Here is an 18,646-nt window from a genome sequence, read left to right on the forward strand (position 1 = left end):
CGTGTTTGCTCACGCAGGGTGACTGCCGCACGTATCCTGCCCTCATTTGTGCATGGCTCACTCCCAGGGCCTGGTCTGGACGCACGTACGCAAGATGCAGCACCGGAGAACGGTGGGGCAGTGAGGTCGTTTGACGCTCTGCGAGGTGGAAGCAAAAAGCGGTGAAGAAGTAGGCTAGTACTGTAGTACACAAAGTATGTGACGTTTCAAACCTGAGTGAGAACGCGAGAAGGAATGCAAACTAGAAAGTTAAGTTGTTACTGTTACTGCCGCCTAGTGGGGTACAGCTTTCAAACCTCCATTTAGACATTAAGTCTTCAGCGGAGGATGTGAACAATGCTGCTTGCGTAGCGCTCGGCTACACTAAATAAAGATTGAAAAGTCTACCCCTGCCCTTCTAGCAGATTGGTCTGCTCTTACACCCTTTTAATCCATGTTGGCACAAATCTTTGTAGGTGAAAATGTTATGAGATGCATGCGAGTTACCGTTCACAAGTTGTCTTCTCTCTCTTTCTCTCTCTCTCTCTCTCTCTCTCTCTCTCTCTCTCTCTCTCTCTCTGATAGTGTGCCCTCTGACAAGTAGGAGTGGAATATGCTTCAACCAAGGCTTATCTACAATTATGACCTCTCTATTCTGGAAGCCATTGGTGGTTGGTTACCATGACTGTGCTGCGTATTATGGGCTATTAATACCCTGCTGTTGGCCATTATGTATGATTGAGAGCCTGAGAGGGTTAGGATGGTTTCCCCACCGATTCTGACCCACGGAACCACACTGTAGTTACTGGTAGAGACAGGCTGGTGTGCTACTGTCTAATATCTGTGCTGGTCCAGTTTAACATCTGTGTTGGTCCAGTCTAATATTTGGTCCAGTCTAATATCTGTGCTGGTCCAGTTTAATATCTGTGTTGGTCCAGTCTAAAATTTATGTTGGTCCAGTCTAATATCTGTGCTGGTCCAGTTTAATATCTGTGTTGGTCCAGGCTAAAATTTATGTTGGTCCAGTCTAGGGATGGGCATCAATGATCGAAGATCGAATAATTGATTGATAAGGATTTTGGTCATCACAAAAAAATGTGCTCGATAATCAATAAATTCAGTGGAAATTACTTTGTCTACGTTCTGTGTGAGAAATGTATTTGTTGAATTAGTAGGCTACGCGATGACGCAACAGGTTCCCGAAGTAACGGTATAGTTGATGCATATTAATATTTTGCCAGTCCAGCAGCAGCAGAACAGCCTAGCCATGTTGAAGACGAAGCGGGCAAAACGAAGTTTGGCGTGGGATCATTTTTATTTAAAAGGCGACACGGCTTAGTGCAGGTTGGCCAAATTAGCGCAAACCTACCTCTGCATCCCAGCAACCTCGGTCCCCGAAGCGAGTGTTTTCTGCGGCTGGCCTGACTATCACCAGATTGCGTTCGCGTCTCACCCCTGAGCATGTTAATATGCTCATCTTTCTGAACAAGAACCAGTAGGCCTACTAGGATCTCACTGGATAAAGTTAAAGCTCTTAAGGACACTAATGTTTACGTTTTCAGTCATCCTCCTACAGTATGTGTGAGTATTTCGTTTTTTTTTTTTTACGTTACTTCTGGTGAGTAACGGTAGCTTATTTTTGCTACATTATTTATTTATTTAACGTAAAATGTGTTAAACAATACGCTACTCAGTCTTGTTTATTTAAGAGGATTGTTATTGGACTGAAGTGTCTAGTTTTAATGCCGTTTTGAGTGCAATCGCGTCAGCATGCGTGGACAGCCTAATGTAGGCTAACGTTATCAGAACACAAGAAATAAGGCTATTTTCAAGGACATGCTTTATTTGTTATTTCTGCCTTTAATGGAAAAAAAAGCTATAAATTAATCGATAGTTGATTGTTAATTCTTTCAATTATCAAAAAATAAATTTTGATCGTTTGCCCATCCCTAGTCCAGTCTAATATCTGTGCTGGTCCAGTTTAACACCTGGTCCAGTAATATCTGTGTTACTCCTTTGTTAGTCCAGTCTAACTCCTGTGTTGGTCAACATCTGTGTTGCTCTAATCAAACTCCTGTGTTGGTCCAGTCTATATCTGTGTTGGCACTCCTCAGTCCCATGTCTGGCAGTCTCTAGCCTCTTGTGTATGTAGTCTTACCTGTCAATGTTCAGTCAATTCACCAGGTCGAGGTTATGTGTGAATGCAAGCAGGGTTTGAAAATGCCAGGAAAGTTGATCTAGAAACAGACCTGCTAGCATTCCCCGCAAAGTTCTGGGTGAATAAAAGCAGGAACATTGCTGGAAAAGGTCCGGACTGGGTTGCACCAGTTTGGCGTAAGTCATTACTACGTTCAAGCATTTAGTCACTAAACCCTTACTAAACTTAGTTGCTAGGCTACTAGCTAGTTTCAAACTAGTTGCTTACTAATTCCGGCTGCACCACTCCAACTTAGGCAATATCTTAACTAGTAACAACCCAGCTTGCACACGACCGACCTTAAACTTTGAAATATAGTTGGATTAATGTCAGTCGTCGTTTCAACCTTGAAACAATATTGAATGCTCAATGGTTGAAAAAGGTTGATAAAATACTTATAAATCAACTTTGAAATTCTGTTAAAGATCTGTACGTTGATGTACACAACGTCAACATGATGTCTTCAACCTGCCTTATAGCCCTTTAATGCACAATATGGGTAAAAAGTGGCCCAGCGAAGGTTTTGCTTTATATATCTTTGCAATAAATTAATGTTATTGGTCACAAATCCTTATTTTGCACTTACACAAAGAATGAGATTCGAATTTCCTTTCGTGGACATCCGAGGATGTCCTATTATGGACACCGTAGTTTCTTTGGAAATTTTGGTGCGGTGCATCGTGTGTAATGTTTGTCTCGCACTAGCTGGACGTAGCTAGTATCTACTTATATACAAGCTGAGCAATGTGCCAGTCATTCCCAAGTTGTCCAACTTTTGCCACTACTTGTAGATTGTAAGCTTACTATATTGTTTAGCTTGCTAACTAAGTTGGTTTTGCTTTCGCATTTTAACATAGGCTACATCCTGGGTCGTATTGTGCTGCAGAGGTTGTATGTTTAGAAAGCTAAAAGCTGTTACCAGCCGGCAGATCAGATTGACTGTGAATGCCTTTTTCTGTAGCATTGCTGTATAGAAGTGTCACAAAATGTGTTTGTGTGTGTGCATGCCAGTGCCACAAACACTTATTTTTCACATAATTGTTGGATTGATGTAGTCGCTATTTGCACAGTTGTCAGTGTTGCAACCCCATTCACTGCTGTTGTAGGCCTACATGTGCATCTTGATTCTAATGTAAAATAAAATTGTATAAAGTTCACGCCTTTGTTCTCTGTGGCTACATGACTGAAAAGTTAGAAGTTGAAACAAAGTTGCAGTTTCAACAGTGATGCAAAGTTGACTCAAAGACCTTCATTTACCCATGTTGAAAAGTAAGCCGTTGAAACAAAGTTGGGATTTCAGAGTGGATTCACCTTTCAAATTCAACACATATTCAACAGTGATTGTAAGACCTTAATTCACCCATGTTGAAGAGTAAGATGTTGGAACAACGTCGCGATATCAACGTTAACTCACCTTTCAAAATCAAAACCTAATCCAACGTTGATTCACATAGTCACATGACGTTGAATCACCCGTGAATCAACGTTGAAATGCCAGCTGGGAACGTAGTAATTCGCAAGTTGTTTACTAGAAAGAGATTGTCGCAAAACGTGCCGAAAAGAGCTTTATAGCCGATCAGAGCAAGCAAAGCAAAATGTAAACAATGAATGTAATCGCGAGTTGCTCCATGAAATAGTCATCCTATGTGTTATTATTCTCTGCCTGCATACGCCGAAAACTCGAGTCATCCAGTGAAAGTGACTGGCTCCGGCTCGCATACAATTCATGTTAAACTTACAACAATATTGAGCTAGCCAGGCATTTGAGTTGGTCATCCAACAGGCTCGATCCTCACCTTTCTGTATAATCCCAACTGTGGAATGGCTGTGATAATAGTCCACAAAATGTTCTTCCTTTGCCTCGTTTAGCACAAGCTGCAACACTCTCCTCCAAATGCATTATCTCCGTTAGCAGGTCTAGCGTTGCACTCGGTAGCTTGTGTTTATTATTATTGGGGTTGGTGAGAAGCTTGTGCAGTGGAGAGGTTATTTTGGGGGATTTAGCTATTGGATTATGCTTAAATTATCCTAGCCAGCTAGTTCCCAAGCTTGTTTGATAACATTATTTGATTCAGACATAACGTAGGCTGCCTGATACAGTCCACTGACCAGTTACTGGTTAGCTATGAGAGGCCCCCCAACCCGCAACGGAGGGTTATCAACTGTGCTGGGACTCCGCCTCTCATCGCTACCCAGTAAGTGAGCCAATTGAGCTAAAGGTGGTTAGCTAGCTTGATTGTGAAATTACTCAAACTGAATAAATATGACACCAATAAGCACACCAGTGCCAATAGTTAGCTTAATGTTGATATAACTAAGACATCTGCTAAAAAAAAGAAAAAAATTCCCCTGACAGATTTAGCGACAACGCTTCAGCCCGCCTCCGTCCTAATAGCAGAGTTGAAGACGCTAGTATTAGCTACTTCCTCGCATTAGTCATCACTTACACCACCTCCCAGGGTGGTGTAAATATTTAGTTGTTACTAGGAACTAGTCGTGAGTGGTGCAACCCATTTAAATTTGGTAGTGACAAAATTTCAAGTTAGTCAACACTTAGGCTATGACTAGGCCTAGTCACCACTGAATAACGACTGTGCAACCGGCTCCAGGATGATGCTTTCTATGACCTGACTGAGACTGTAAATCAGGGGTCTCAAACTCTAATTGGCTTGGGGCCACTGCTGGTGTCATCAACTCATAGGAGGGTCACTTCAATGTCAACTTCAGTACTACTAACTATAAGAAAATGCAATATTTCTAAAAATGTGATTATTCATTTCCATAACTAGACTCTCAAGTCAGTCTCTAAATGCTGCGAGACTATTCCATAATTAACATTTTCATCATACAAATTCAAACCAGTTTCTATACATTTTAATATATTTTAACAGTAAGTGCAAATCTTTTTTCCTTGCTTTCATTTTTATCTTGAATAGCCTACATTTGTACTTTATTATATTTTAGCTGCAAGATGCATCCCTACTGTAAGCCTGCCCTGGACCTATACTTGGATTTATTAAAGTTTGAGTTTGTTTCCATTTCTTGCCAGACCCTTGAATGCATTTGTAGCAGGGCTCGAGACGAACTTTTTTCACCACCGTCCCGGAACCGTCCCGAAAAACTATTTTAACCATCCCGAAGTGAATGTAAAGTGTCCCCAAATCAAAATGTTGTTTCTTTACTTTATTATTATCATCTATAGTTGTTAGTTGTTTGTGGCATCCTAAAAACACCATTAAAATGTTGAAGAAATATAATTATTTTGCTCCATTCACATACATTGTTTTAAAACAATATTTTTTAAAGTTCTGTAAACTGTAAACAATGTAATTAAGAAAAAAAGAAATAGAACACCCAATATCAGTCCCAGTTGTTTCTTATAAGAAGAAAAAAGTCTCTATAATATCAACAAAGTATTCCCATAGACATGGGGAAAGAGCTGGGGTTTGGCAGCTGTACTGTACTGGTTGTCTCAGTCTTTGTACTGAGGTCTTCGTGCCTTGCAGCCACTACTCCACCATTTGGTCACTGCTTTCACTGAGTCATAGTCCTGTGCAGGAGGGCCATGAATAGAGATTTGCAGGAGGCAGTTGAGCATCTCGTTGGACAGGACCGACCTCCAGTCAGACTTGATCCTCTTCATGCTGGAGAAGCCACGCTCACAGCAAGAGGAACTCATGGGGAGGACGAGGCTGATCTCTGCTACCACCTGCATGTGCTGGAACTGGCCGTCTCTTCCAATGGCACCCTGAATCAACCGTTGCTACAGCACCTGGGAATTGAGGTGCCTGTAGTGACGGGCAATGAGAATGTTGAGGTCAAGCCACTCTCGCTTAGCTGCCTCCACGGATTCAAAGTTCTTCCATGTATCTCAAGTACTGGAGGGAAATGCTCCATGAAGGCATTCAGCTCAGCGGTGCCAAATGTTGCCAGATCAGTGGTGTCTACTGGCCAGTTTGACAGGTCAAAGAGTGTGGAGGTTGCTTTCAGAACGCCAGTCTCCAGACTCTTGAAACGCTCTGACACAAACTCACTGAAGCTGTTGGTGAGGCGAAGCTTGAGGGTATTGAAGGTGTCGTCATCAGCATCGGTCCTGCTAATCTGGATCCCCTGCCAGGTACTTCCGGTCCCAACCTCATCCATGAACTGCTGTAGCCTTGGGCCTGGGTTTGTCTACAGTTTAAAAAGAAGAAAAACATAAAGAACATTTTAGTAATTTGAATCACCCCCCAAAAATAAAAAAAATAAAATAACATACAACTTTAATGTTGAGCTGTCACAATATTAAATAAAATGACATTTAATGCCAAATCTAAAAATAATATTTCTCACCTGCATGGCCACAAGAGCCACTGTGTCTGCAGTCCATCCGAGACCATCTGCAACGTGAGGCCTTCTTGCTGGAACAAGAGGCTGAGTTGCTTCAGTTCTTGCAAGACATCCAGCATGAGGTGGCTGAATAGCAGTATAGTGTACTGCTTCAGGGACTTCTGCACAAGTTTTGCCCTCCCCTTCATGGCTGCACTCGCTTCCTTGTTTGGCTCACTGGCATGGTTCTCAAAGTGTTCCAAGATGGGCTTGTAGTTTCTCATCACGGCCGCCAATGCGTGTGACATGTGTGGTAGCCAGCGAGTACCTTTGGTGTTGCCTGGCCTCACAATGGAGATATCCATCGCCTTGCTGATTTCTTCAAGCTCCCGTGAGGCCTTTGCAAAGCAGGTGTAGTGCTTGTGGATGGCACGTAGCGTTAGCTTGATGTCGTGCAGCTGAGGAAGTGTTTGACACAGTCTAGAGCAGCTAGCTCTAGATGATGAGCCACACACCAGATTGGGACGAGGGATGGGCACAATCGCTGGAGTCTGGCGGTCACACCGTTGTTCACACCTAGCATACGGCAGCGCCATCACACCCAAAGCCAACCAGATGTTTCTTCAGGTCCTCCTCTCCACCCCTCCTCCCTCCACCCCAACCTTCAACAGTCCAGCCAGAATGGCCTCCAAAATGCCCTGGCTATGGGCATGGTCCAGGGCAACAATCTGGATGAGCTGGTTCACTGGTTTGCCATTCTGGAGGTAGGTGCAGTAGATTAGCTCCTGGTCCTTCACTGATCGATCGACTGAGGAGTCAGACATGAAAGAAATGAACATGGCTGACCGTAACTTTTCCTGAAGATGCTCAATGAAGCATGAATCAATGACTGTGATGAAGATGCGGCATGTCTGGTCATTGCTATATGTTGTGCCGAGGTCCAGGCCGTTTGTGTGATGGAGAGCCACCAGCTTGGGGAACATGGTGAAAGCGGCCTCCTCTTTGGCAATGAAGTAGGCTATGTTGAAGAGTTTCACCAACTTTTCTTTCACTGCCACATCCATTCTGTCAAAAGCTGACACAAGTGCTACTCTTTCTGGGCAAGCTCTTGCTTGTATGGCATCTCCAGCTGATTTGTGTATTGTTGTGGCTGCGTGCTCCTCACACTCACTTTCTCTCCAGGTGCCTGTGGGGATGACAGTGTTCTCCCCAGCTAACTGTTTCAATACTGACTAAAATACATACATTTAAACTTGTCCTTACCTCAGTGTCTGGGTTTGTAGGCCTAACGTTACTCAGATTCGGTGAAGGAGATGATGATGCAGTCTCTTGGTACTCGTCCTGTGATTTATTTAACCAGCGCAGCATTGCGAGATTGAACTTGCGAGATTGCAAGCCTGCCAAGACGTTTGTGACTGGGGGGAACGGGGATACAGGAGACGGATCCCAACATTTCAGAATCGTCATAATTCATGTTTTGCAGGTCTCGCGCTTATCCACTCATAGCATGAGCGCGCTCATTAGCCAGCCAGTGATAGGCCTAACGTCCGTGCTGAGTAGCAAGTGAGAATGCGCTCCATTGTAATCAGCCCTCGTTTCAGTTTGTCATTTGTTAAGCGATTATTTAAAATAAATGTAAAAAAAAGAATACTCGACCGACCGCCAGGTGTGCAAAAGATATGCTCCTCAATTTTTTTTTTACAAAATCCCTTTCGTCCCGGAGGCATCCCGGGGAACAAATGTGTTCGTCCCAAACACGTTTTCTATCGTCCACAACGGGACGCCGTTAGTAGGAGGAGAGAGAGCAGGTAGTTCAACAGCAGCAAGGCCAGAAAGAGATGATGAAACGGGACGTTCTGGCAGTTCTGATTCTGAAAATGATAAGGAAGAAACAACAAATGATGATATCCCAGAATGCTGTACAGAAAAGCAAGCAAAGCAGAAGACGGAGCTATACCCATGGCTTGTACAGTATATAAAGGTAAAGCACTTGGTTGTTCAACCTGCAACAAGGTAAATCCTGCTGGACCTAAAATGGGTGGAAAACAGAAGCATGTTTTGCAGAGTAGTGGATCAAGGTAACAGTGGTTTCATCAAGGATAACAAGAAGTGCACAGCAGCAGTCTTTCCGCAAGAAAATACATCGCCACAGGACCTCAGACTCTCACAAGGCAGCCGAGAAAGCAGAGGAAAAGGCGAAAGAGAAAACGATGGAAACGATGACTGCTGAGATGAGGGATCAGTTTCTGACCACTGACAGACAGGGTGTTTAGAGCTGATAATAAAATCGCTAAATCTGGAAGGCCATACACTGACCTAGAAACAGATGTGGAAATCCAAGTCCTGAATGGGTTGGACATGGGAAGGACTTTACATTCAGATACATCTTGTGTAATTGTGCAAATATTACCCAATACATAGCGACAGAAATGAGGAAGAAAGTAATTGCAAGTGTTCTAGAAAAGTCAAATATTTCTATTATGGTTGATGAGTCAACTACCATCAGCAAAAAATCTGTACTAATAATCTATGTCAAAGCATGTGTAGGCAACAGTGATATTGGATATTGTAGAGCTACCTGCCACCACTGCAGAGCAAATTCACAGACAATTGCGGAATAACCTATCTCACCATGAAGAAGACATTAAAGGAGCAACTTGTTTGTTTTGCATGTGATGGGGCCTCAGTCATGCTTGGAAGAAAGTCATGTGTGGCAACCAAGTTTCAAGTGACCAACTAGTTGAGTGATCAACTAGTTTCCCGGCATTATCTGGCACTGTATGAACCACCATAGATGACGGACCCATCAAAGAAGTCGACTCCTTCACCTACCTTGGCAGCATTATCGATAAGCAGGGTGGCACAGACAGCAATGGCATTGCCAGGGTAGGCAATGCTAGAGCAGCCTTCATTATCCTGAAGAACATCTGGGCCTCAAGGGAAATGGCTACATCAACGAAGGTGCGCATCTTCAACTCCAACATTAAAAGCGTCCTTCTCTATGATTCAGAGATGTGGAGAATGACAATTCATTAACAGCTGTCTGAGGCGCATCTTCAGAATCAGGTGGCTGGACAAAATCAGCAATAAGGAGCTGTGGCAGAGAGAGAGCCAGGAGCCAGTAGAGAGCCAGATCTGGAGACGGAAGTGGGGATGGATTGGCCCCACCTTGCGTAAACCAGCAGCTACCATCACATGCCAGGCCCTGACTTGGAACCCCCAGGGGAAGCGGAAGAGAGGAAGGCCCAAAAACAGCTGGAGGCAGAGCTGAAGAGACATGGTACCAGCTCGGGAGAGGCGGAGAAGACAGCCCAAAGCCGTGTTGGATGGAGAAGAGTCGTCGATGGCCTATGCTCCACTTGGAGTTACGGGCCTAAGTAAGTAAGAAAGTATGAACCACCGCTTGGAGTTGAGCGTAGGAGATGCTGTTGAGAAGGCTGCAGGTCTCAGTCTTTCTTTGAAAAACTGTAAAGCCTCTATCATGCTTCTACTGAAAACCGAAGAGAGTTGACTGCATGTTGTGCACTTGCAATGTAGTAAGTATTGGCTTCAGAAAAAGGATGTTTTAGCTAGCAATCTCCAGCCAAGAACAGAAAAAGCACGACTATGAGCCAATTTGGAGTCTGTTACTGTATGAACAGCTAGTGATAGTGAAGATAGTGAGTCAGAATCTTAGCTACTATGCTTGTAGGTGCCTGAATGCATTTCATTTAGAATATTTATTTGTTTGGTTAAATAGCATAATTGAAGTTCATAAAAGGGAAATCATTTAATTAATATAAATAATATAATTTTGTATATTTTATTGGCTTAAGTAATAAGGAATAGGTCTACTAGCAGTATTTTCAGTAGTTGATGCTGTAGGAATAACTGAAAATGTTTAGATGATTTCCTGTTTATATTAGTTCATTTTGATGGTAACAGTGTTATGTAGGAACAGGGGACTTTTATTGTGAGATTTTCTTTAACCATTTGTTCTAGTTGCTTCATTTTGGCTAAGCAGTGGTCAGTTAGAGCTCTCCATGTTAGTGAGGTGCAGCATGAGAGTGGAGTCTGTTGACCTCAATTGCTTGCACTCTCATTCACTTGTGAATTTATGAGAATAAATTCAGTCCGCTGCATACAATTTAAAGGTGTCTTTACTTATTACTTTAATACACAGTTGAGACAATTAGTAGGGAGAGAAAGAAGAAAACTGGATGAAATTGAATTGTAGAATTAGAAATTATACAGTTATGGATGGTTAAGGTGTCCTTTGGGAGGTGTACATTTTGTGAAAATCGCTGTTTGCATAATGTGCGCTTGCAAAAAAATATATAATTCAAAGCTACATTGCATCCCCGCTGTAAAAGATTAACAATTTGAACACTGCGTATAACTGTGTACACCTGGCTGAGTGCCTGGGGCCTGATAACAGCCGTGTGTGCATGCGTGCGTGCGTGCGGCTCTCTTCAGTCTAGCCAACCAGCTGACCAATCACCTCTCAGCTTGCTGGTAGTTGGGGTGGGCTATATAAGCTAAAATTCGTATCACAATATTTTCCACTGTCCGGACGATATCTATATGATCTCATGACATGAGAAGAAGAAGAAAAAAGGACCACATTTTAGTAGCCCTTGAGCGCAAACAGTAATTCTTTTGCACTAATTTGAGCGCAAATATTGTTTTTTGAGCTACAGATCACATGATCTTGAATGAATCAAATTAACAATAGAATTTAAAAAATTACATCACTTTACTGCAATGCTGTCTTTAAAACCCGGAAAAGACAACACTTGTGCCATATTACGAAATCCAAAATCTAAGACGATATATTAGTCTCATTGCAGTATCGATATATATCGATATATTGACCAGCCATAGCTGGTAGCTATCCTTCTTCCTCTCCCATTGGCTAATCTCTGCTCTGTTTATTCTCTCGGTGTCCAGGTGTCATGGCGGCAGCAGCAGACATGGTGTTGCTGGCGCGGGGGCTGGCCAAGCTGAGCCAGGCCGTGTTGGAGACCCAGGCCGCCACGCTGAGGGCCGGGGTGGCGGGGGGGGAGGGGCTCCAGGCGGCGGCCCAGAGCGTCCAGATGAGCACTGAACAGGGTCTCTCCGCAGCCATGCAGAAGATGCAGGTGAGAGGAGGGTTGCACAATTCCAGGAATATTTACAAACTTCCCATTTAACGGGAATTAATTGGAATTTACAGGAATATACAGGCAATTTAAGAATATTGAGAATAAATAGGAATAAATTGGTGGTAAGGTGAGAGAATGGGAGAGGAGATGGGAGAGGAGAAAAGATCCAGAAGAGGTGCATTCCGCAGGGCTGGGGGGGTCAGTTTGGTTAATGTAGGAAATGATTTGAACTAAACTTCCTGATCTTTCTTGCTGACCCAATCAAACGTGTTGTTTGTGTCTCCAGGAGCTTTCTGGTCAGCCGCAGAACACATCGGACTTTGGGGCAGAGTCCGACTCTCACTACGACTTCACTAGCACCGAGGGAAGCTTCGATGACCGCTCGGAACACGGAAGCTTCAGGGAGGAAGGGGCAGGCTTTCCGGAGGAAGCAGGAAGTAGGGACAGCAGCACAGCCTATCAGGGCGGAGCAGCAGGCCACACCTCTGGGAAGTCTTCGCTGTTCGAGGGCTACAAGGACCCCAGCAGGCAGTTTACCCCGCCCACACGCTCCTTCCATGCAGACAGGCAGTTCTCTGGGCAGACCAGGGCCTACCATTTGAACAGGCAGTTCTATAGGCAGACCCGGTGCTACCACCAGGACCACACCTCTGTGGGCGGGCTGACAGCAGAGGACATAGAGAAGGCCAGGGAGGCCAAGAGGAGGGAGAACAAGCCGCACAAACAAATGGTACCTGGAGTGTACACACATGCACACACATATACAGTGCATACATACTGTACATACATGCATGCATGCATGCATACATACAAGTTATGAATTTCCTGAAAAGGACTAAATAAACTAAACTAAATACATACAGGTGCATCTCAGAAAATGTGAATATTGTGAATGTCTTTTTTTCCATAATTTAATTCAAACAGTGGAACTTTCATGTACTGTATTCTAGATCCATTACACAAAGTGAAATATTTCAAGCCTTTTTTGTTTTAATCTTTATGATTGTACAGTATGTTCATTTATACACTCAATACTTGGTCGGGGCTCCTTTTGCACAAATTACTGCTTCAACGTGGAGTGTGGCATGGAGGCAATCAGCCTTGAAATATTTCACTACATGTGTAATGAATCTACAATATATGAAAGTTTCACTTTTTGATTTAAACTATGGAAAATAATGAACTTTCCACAATATTCAAATTTTCTGAGATGCACCAGTACATGCATACATACATACATACATACATACATACATACATACATACATACATACATACATACATACATGCATACAGTACATACATGCACATTCAAAGTCACAGACTCACTGTTTCTCCCTCCCTCCCTACCTCATTCTCTCCCTCTCTCTCTCTCTCTCTCTCTCTCTCTCCCTCTCATTCCTCTCTCTCTCTCTCTCTCTCTCTCTCTCTCTCTCCCTCCCCGCCCCTCCCTCCTTGGGGCAGTTGAGTGAGAGGGCCAGAGAGAGGAAGGTGCCTGTGACCAGGTTAGGACGACTGGCCAACTTTGGAGGTAGGAACCTCAACCACCTCTACATCTCTCTCTACCGGGGTACCTGAAGACCCTCAACTACCTCTACATCTCTCTCTACCGGGGTACCTGAAGACCCTCAATCACCTCTACATCTCTCTCTACCTATAATGCACAACTATACATTTGCACATGGCTATACATTTTATATACTGTACTGCACGTGTGTGGTGTGTGGTTTGTGTGAGAGAGAGTGAGTATGAGAGGGAAAATGTTGTAGTCATGGCTGAACATTATTAATACTGTTATCATGTTTGGTATGTTCTCGTGAGTTGTGTGTGGTGTGAATATGCTGAATAAATGTGGCAAAATTGATAGCAAACTTTAAATGTGTTTTTCTCAAAAACACACTTTTTGCCTTTGGATATGTAATCGGCCATAACTTGCTCGATATTTGGAGTTGAGAAATAATATTGGTACTGTTGGAAAGCTATCAATATCCTCTTTTCATTGGTATATATAACTCAACATGTGTTTTTGGGTCAATGTGGCTCCTTATGGTGGAGCAGGTCACATATCCTTGCTTGTAATTAACCTTATAACAGGGCTCTTATGATGCTGAATACCAAACTACTCCTGGAGTACCGGACTGTATATCTAGGAGCTGGCTGAAACATGATATGAATGAAACATTTTGTTTTAAAGACATCACAATCCAGATACGATGCGAGGAGCAGGCGGTTATGTAACAGCTCAGGCTTGGCCAGAGACTGCCCCGCCAAACAGACTCTACCCCGCTTCGCTGCTGGGACCCAACTGTCAATATTGACTTGGCCCGTATTTTGGTTTTTGCTGATGTAGTTGTGAATCTAAAGGACCTGCTGTTTAAGGGCAGTTATAGAACCAGCTTTTCTACAGGCTGCCCTTAAGGCGAGGTCTTCAGGCGGCCTGTAGAACTGGGACTGCAGGCTGGGTCTTCAGGCTGCCTGTAAGGTTCAAATCAAATCAAACTTTATTTGTATAGTGCATTTCATACAGACTGCACAATGTGCTTTCCAGAGAGCTATGGGGGGATGGACATAGATCCTACCCTACATTTTCCAGAGCGAAGCAAAAAAACAGATCACACAGGGGCCGGATAAGGGGAGCTGTAAAAATTCTTCCCTGACCGCTCTCAATGAGACGATCGAACAAGCTCCTGGAAATTGTTTATCTAATCTATTGGCTAGGAACATTTACAGAGCACTAAACATGGGCTAAATACAGTACTTCATAAGACAGACATGACTATCAGTAGTGTAGATATAGTTAGAGAAATGTTACCTTCATGTGTTAGCTATCCCTGTAGTCCATAATAGGATATTTAAGTGTAAGGGTTAGTAACTGCACTGGGTCTTTTACAGCAGTCAGGGGGATTTCTACCGGAGTTGGATCTTCAGGCTGCTCAGCTGGGACCTCAGGCTGCCCGTAAGGCTGGGTCTGCAGGCTGCCTGTACGGCTGGGTCTGCAGGTTGTTTTTAAGGCTGCCTGTAAGGAATGATCTTTGAGCTCAGCCGTGTGTGTGTGTGTGTGTGTGTGTGTGCGTGTGTGTGTGTGTGTGTGTGTGTGTGTGTGTGTGTGTGTGTGTGTGTGTGGATGGTTGGTTGACACCGTGCTGACAGCAGAGGGAAGGTGAGACGTCACACAAGTGATTTCTGACTGACCCCTAACCTAGCCCCTCACGGATTGACTCACAAGTCAGTCTCCGCCAGGCTAGCCCACAGACAGGGAGAGGCAGGGAGCGAGACAAGGAGGGTGGGAGGAAGAGAGGAGAGAGTTGGAGAGGGAGAAAGAGAGATACGAGAGAAAGGCGCTTGCTTGTGTTAGGGAGGATTCCCCCCCCCCTCTCTTTCTTGGTTTCTCTCTCTTTCTCTCTCTCTCTCTCTCTCTCTCTCTCTCCCCATGTCCTGGAGAGGGGTGCTGTCATCATATCCAGGCTGTATCAGGCCCACAGTCAGAGGGGGTAGGGAGAGTGCTAGCCTAGCCACCTGTTGACCCCCTGGTACTGCACCACTCTGGCAGGGCACAGGTGCATCATGGGAGATGGGTGGTGGCGGGGGTGTTGACAGGTCATCGTGTCCTTCAGCATGAGCTCAGGGTTGCCAAGTTGGGATGATATGATGTCCTACAACACCACCTCCTGGTTCCTGGGGATAGTGGGTTCTTTGTGGCTTTTGTATGTCCAGGGATTGATTGATGTGGTCCCCAGTATGGCTTCATCTCCCTTGGCGTCAGAGCAGGCTTCTTAGGATTCAGGGAAAGGTGAGCTTATTCCTGGACATACCCTGGCAACCCAGAATCTCAGTTTTCCCAAAGGGGAAGGTCTGAGCTCTCAGGTTGAGCGAGCATTCCCAGTAGGGTATTCCGTTAAGCGCGGTTCATGCTACCGGTGTTACGAGTAATCGCATCGTCGTTGTTGTTGTTTTGGGTCGGGGACACGATGTTGATGTCACTCCAAGAAGTGGTCAGTTGTTAACACCCCCGATTGCAGCGCCGGTGATCTTTGGCACCTACTGATGATGCTTGGGGAAGCAGAGGTAGTGTGCCAGGAAATGTGACACCCTGTAAGTCAATGCCTCCATGTCGACAGTCCTACCAAGCAGAGAGAGAAGCAGTCAGACCAGATGTGTCTGCCACTTCCTTCTGTTGTCTGGATGTAACCAAGCCTGTCCCCAACGAAGCTGGCTATTTCTGTAAGATGATCGCTCAGCTCATCGGCGATAAGGCATGTTGTCTCTGCTGCTCTGCTGTGTCCTAACATGGGGGTGTGAGGTGAGTGACTGAGAAAGTGTGTGTGTGTGTGTGTGTGTGTGTGTGTGTGTGTGTGTGTGTGTGTGTGTGTGTGTGAGAGAGAGAGAGACGCAGATAATAAGATACAGAGAGGGTGAGACAGAGAATGTGAGGGGGGCGGGGAGGAAGTGACTTGACATATGTGTTGCCATAGAGACCCATCCACCCACGGAGGCTTCTGATTGGAACTCTGCCCCTTTCGATCACTATGATTATGCATGATGACCGACGGTATTATAACATCCTGGGCAGGGTGGGGTCAGCGTTTGGGGCCGGGGCTCGGGCTTGTAGAGGCAGAAACGAACCCAGCCAGCCTGGTAGTTAAGTGTCTACCTGGGCCTGACCCACAGAGAGGCTATTGTCGTTGTAGACCTCAGGCTACTGTGAAGGGACCAACATTGATACTCAAGCCATTCAAACTCAGTCTACTCCTCCTACTCCTCCTGTATGCTGCGTCTTTCTCCCTTTCGCATAACTGCTCTCTTCTCTCTCTCTCTTTCTTCACTCTTTCCCTCTCTATTCTCCCCTCTCTTCCTTCGCTCCTCATTCTCCTCCTTCCTTTTCCTCCCATCTCTCTCCTCTTTCAGCTGGTGCTACACACTTCTCTCTTTCCCAAATGCGGGGGAGAGAGACCGGTGCAGTGGTTGACGTAACAGGGGTGTTACGTAAGACTCTGCTGTAGAGCGAGCAGAGACATTGCCTCGGCCTGTCGCGTTCTGCCTGTAGCGCGGGATCTGTACCCAGCATTCCTCAGGGGGGCTATCTCAGCGTTCTAGAACGTGACCTCACTATTCCATAGGGAATCTTCCAGTGCTCCAAAATGACAGTTGGGACACGCCCAAGGCTGCATTACTGCAGAATGTGCCAGATCTGCGACTGTCATTCTGGGCAGAGGAATATACATGCTCCTCATATCGTTACCTCCCCGCTAAATTGTTGCCTCATGTTCCTGCCAGTTGCCTCATGTTCCTGCCAGGAGGAAGGCGGAGGTCTTCAGCTGGACACGGCTGTATTAAGGTGTTATCATGCCTTCCCACCTGACGCCAACCAACTCCCAACACCCAACATTCTGAAGTTGGCAGTTAATGTTCGAATGTTGGATTCAGCAGGGTCACCAACAAAAAATCCATCCAATCAACGGCAACAGTCACCAACAAACATGGCACACCAATCCAACGTTGGCATTTGGTTGGTGTTGGTTGGGGCAGTGTGCAGGCACCTTTATACCAGAGGGCTGAGCTGTCTCATGGAGAGACGTAAGGGCAGAACAGAGGGAGGGAGAGAGAGAACGGGGAGAGAGAGCTGGTAGGTCCCGATGTGGTCTTTATGCTCCGTCTTTTAGATCCTCAGGTGACTCTCTCTAATGTGTTGTATCATGGTCTTATAATAACTACTTATGTGTCGTTGTTGTTGTTGATGGTGATGTGTATTTTGCTCACTGTTTTATTTATGTATTTTATTTGTCTTATATATTTTATTTTTTGTTTTATGGCCTTTTGCCATATAATTAAATTTTTATTTTGTTGTGAAACACATTGTGTTGCATTTATTTCTGAAATGTAATATACTGTACAATGATTGATTGATTGATTGATTGATTGATTGATTGATTGATTGATTGATTGATTGATTGATTGATTGATTGATTGATTGATTGATTGATTGATGTTGTTGTTGTTGTCAGGTCTGGCGGTCGGGCTGGGGTTCGGAGCGCTGGCAGAGGTAGCCAAGAAGAGCATGAGGCCAAGTGAGGGAAACGGTAACTGTTCAGCATAAACTATTCAGACTAAAAACTGGCATATGTTTATGTTTGAACCCCTTCAGTATTGCTGTGCATGTGATTGAATTATATCCCAGTGATAGGAGAATACTGATGAACCCATAAACAAACACAGGGCTGCATGGCTAGCTCCATACCCATGTATGGCTAGTTCACCAGTGAGTCGTCCATGCTGTGGCCTCCAAGCTGTGTCCAGGACAGGCAACAACCCCCTACCCCCACCCCTCCCTGACTCTGAAGCTTTTGAAATTTGGCATTAGCTTTCTTATTTACTGACAGATTATTGAGCAATGACGGACTAGAAAGTAACTAACAAATATATCCCCCAGGAGCCACTTAAAACCAGTCAAAATATTTTAAATATTCACCACAAGCACTACAATGTTGTTTCTGAGGACTTAGTTGCACATTGTGTGGTGGTTTATTGCAATCCGTTCATCATTCGGCAACATGCTACTAAATAATTATCATGATATCCTGACTCAAAAAGAAACACTTTCATGTTAGTATCTGAAGTCGCTTTTGTTGTTAATGTTGATTTTATTTTATTCATCATAATTATGGCAATATGGCAAAACGTAGTAGATGTTTGTATTTAGCTCTCTTAGTCCAGTCATCTAGTGAGGACAGGTGAGGGTTTATTCAGATTTTATCCTCCCAGTCTGCAGCTGTCTCTAAAGAGAGAATTATGGCAGCCATTACCTCGTCTGACTTTTCACATTGCTGCTAAATCAGTGCTAAATCAGTCTGGAGCCAGGGCTGTTTCTGGAGAGGCTGGGCTGTGGGGTAGAGGCCTGAATCTGAGGCTTAGCTGTGGGGTAGAGGACGGAGGCTGGAGGGTTGGAGGGTAGTGGACTCGGAGGGTTGGGTTGGAGGGTAGTGCATTGGGAGGGTTGGGTTGGAGGGTAGTGGACTGGGAGGGTTGGGTTGGAGGGTAGTGC

General features: G+C 44.6%; 1 protein-coding gene across 3 annotated transcripts in view; it reads left to right on the plus strand.

Annotated features, from left to right (window-relative positions):
- coq8aa (coenzyme Q8A-a) overlaps positions 1-18,646 on the plus strand; it is a 48,459-nt gene that overhangs the window by 16,268 nt on the left and 13,545 nt on the right. The window contains exons 2-5 of one of the 3 annotated variants that reach the window (XM_084453729.1): positions 11,414-11,604; positions 11,894-12,337; positions 13,072-13,138; positions 17,610-17,684. In XM_084453729.1, the coding sequence (XP_084309855.1) occupies positions 11,419-11,604; positions 11,894-12,337; positions 13,072-13,138; positions 17,610-17,684 (772 nt within the window). In that variant the 5' untranslated portion in view covers positions 11,414-11,418. Of the gene's footprint in view, positions 1-11,411; positions 11,605-11,893; positions 12,338-13,071; positions 13,139-17,609; positions 17,685-18,646 lie in introns of those variants that run through there. The other 2 variants (XM_084453731.1, XM_084453730.1) reach the window with 2 other exon arrangements.

Source organism: Borostomias antarcticus (assembly GCF_949987555.1).
Source record: "Borostomias antarcticus genome assembly, chromosome: 19".
Classification (NCBI taxonomy): Eukaryota; Metazoa; Chordata; class Actinopteri; order Stomiiformes; family Stomiidae; genus Borostomias; species Borostomias antarcticus.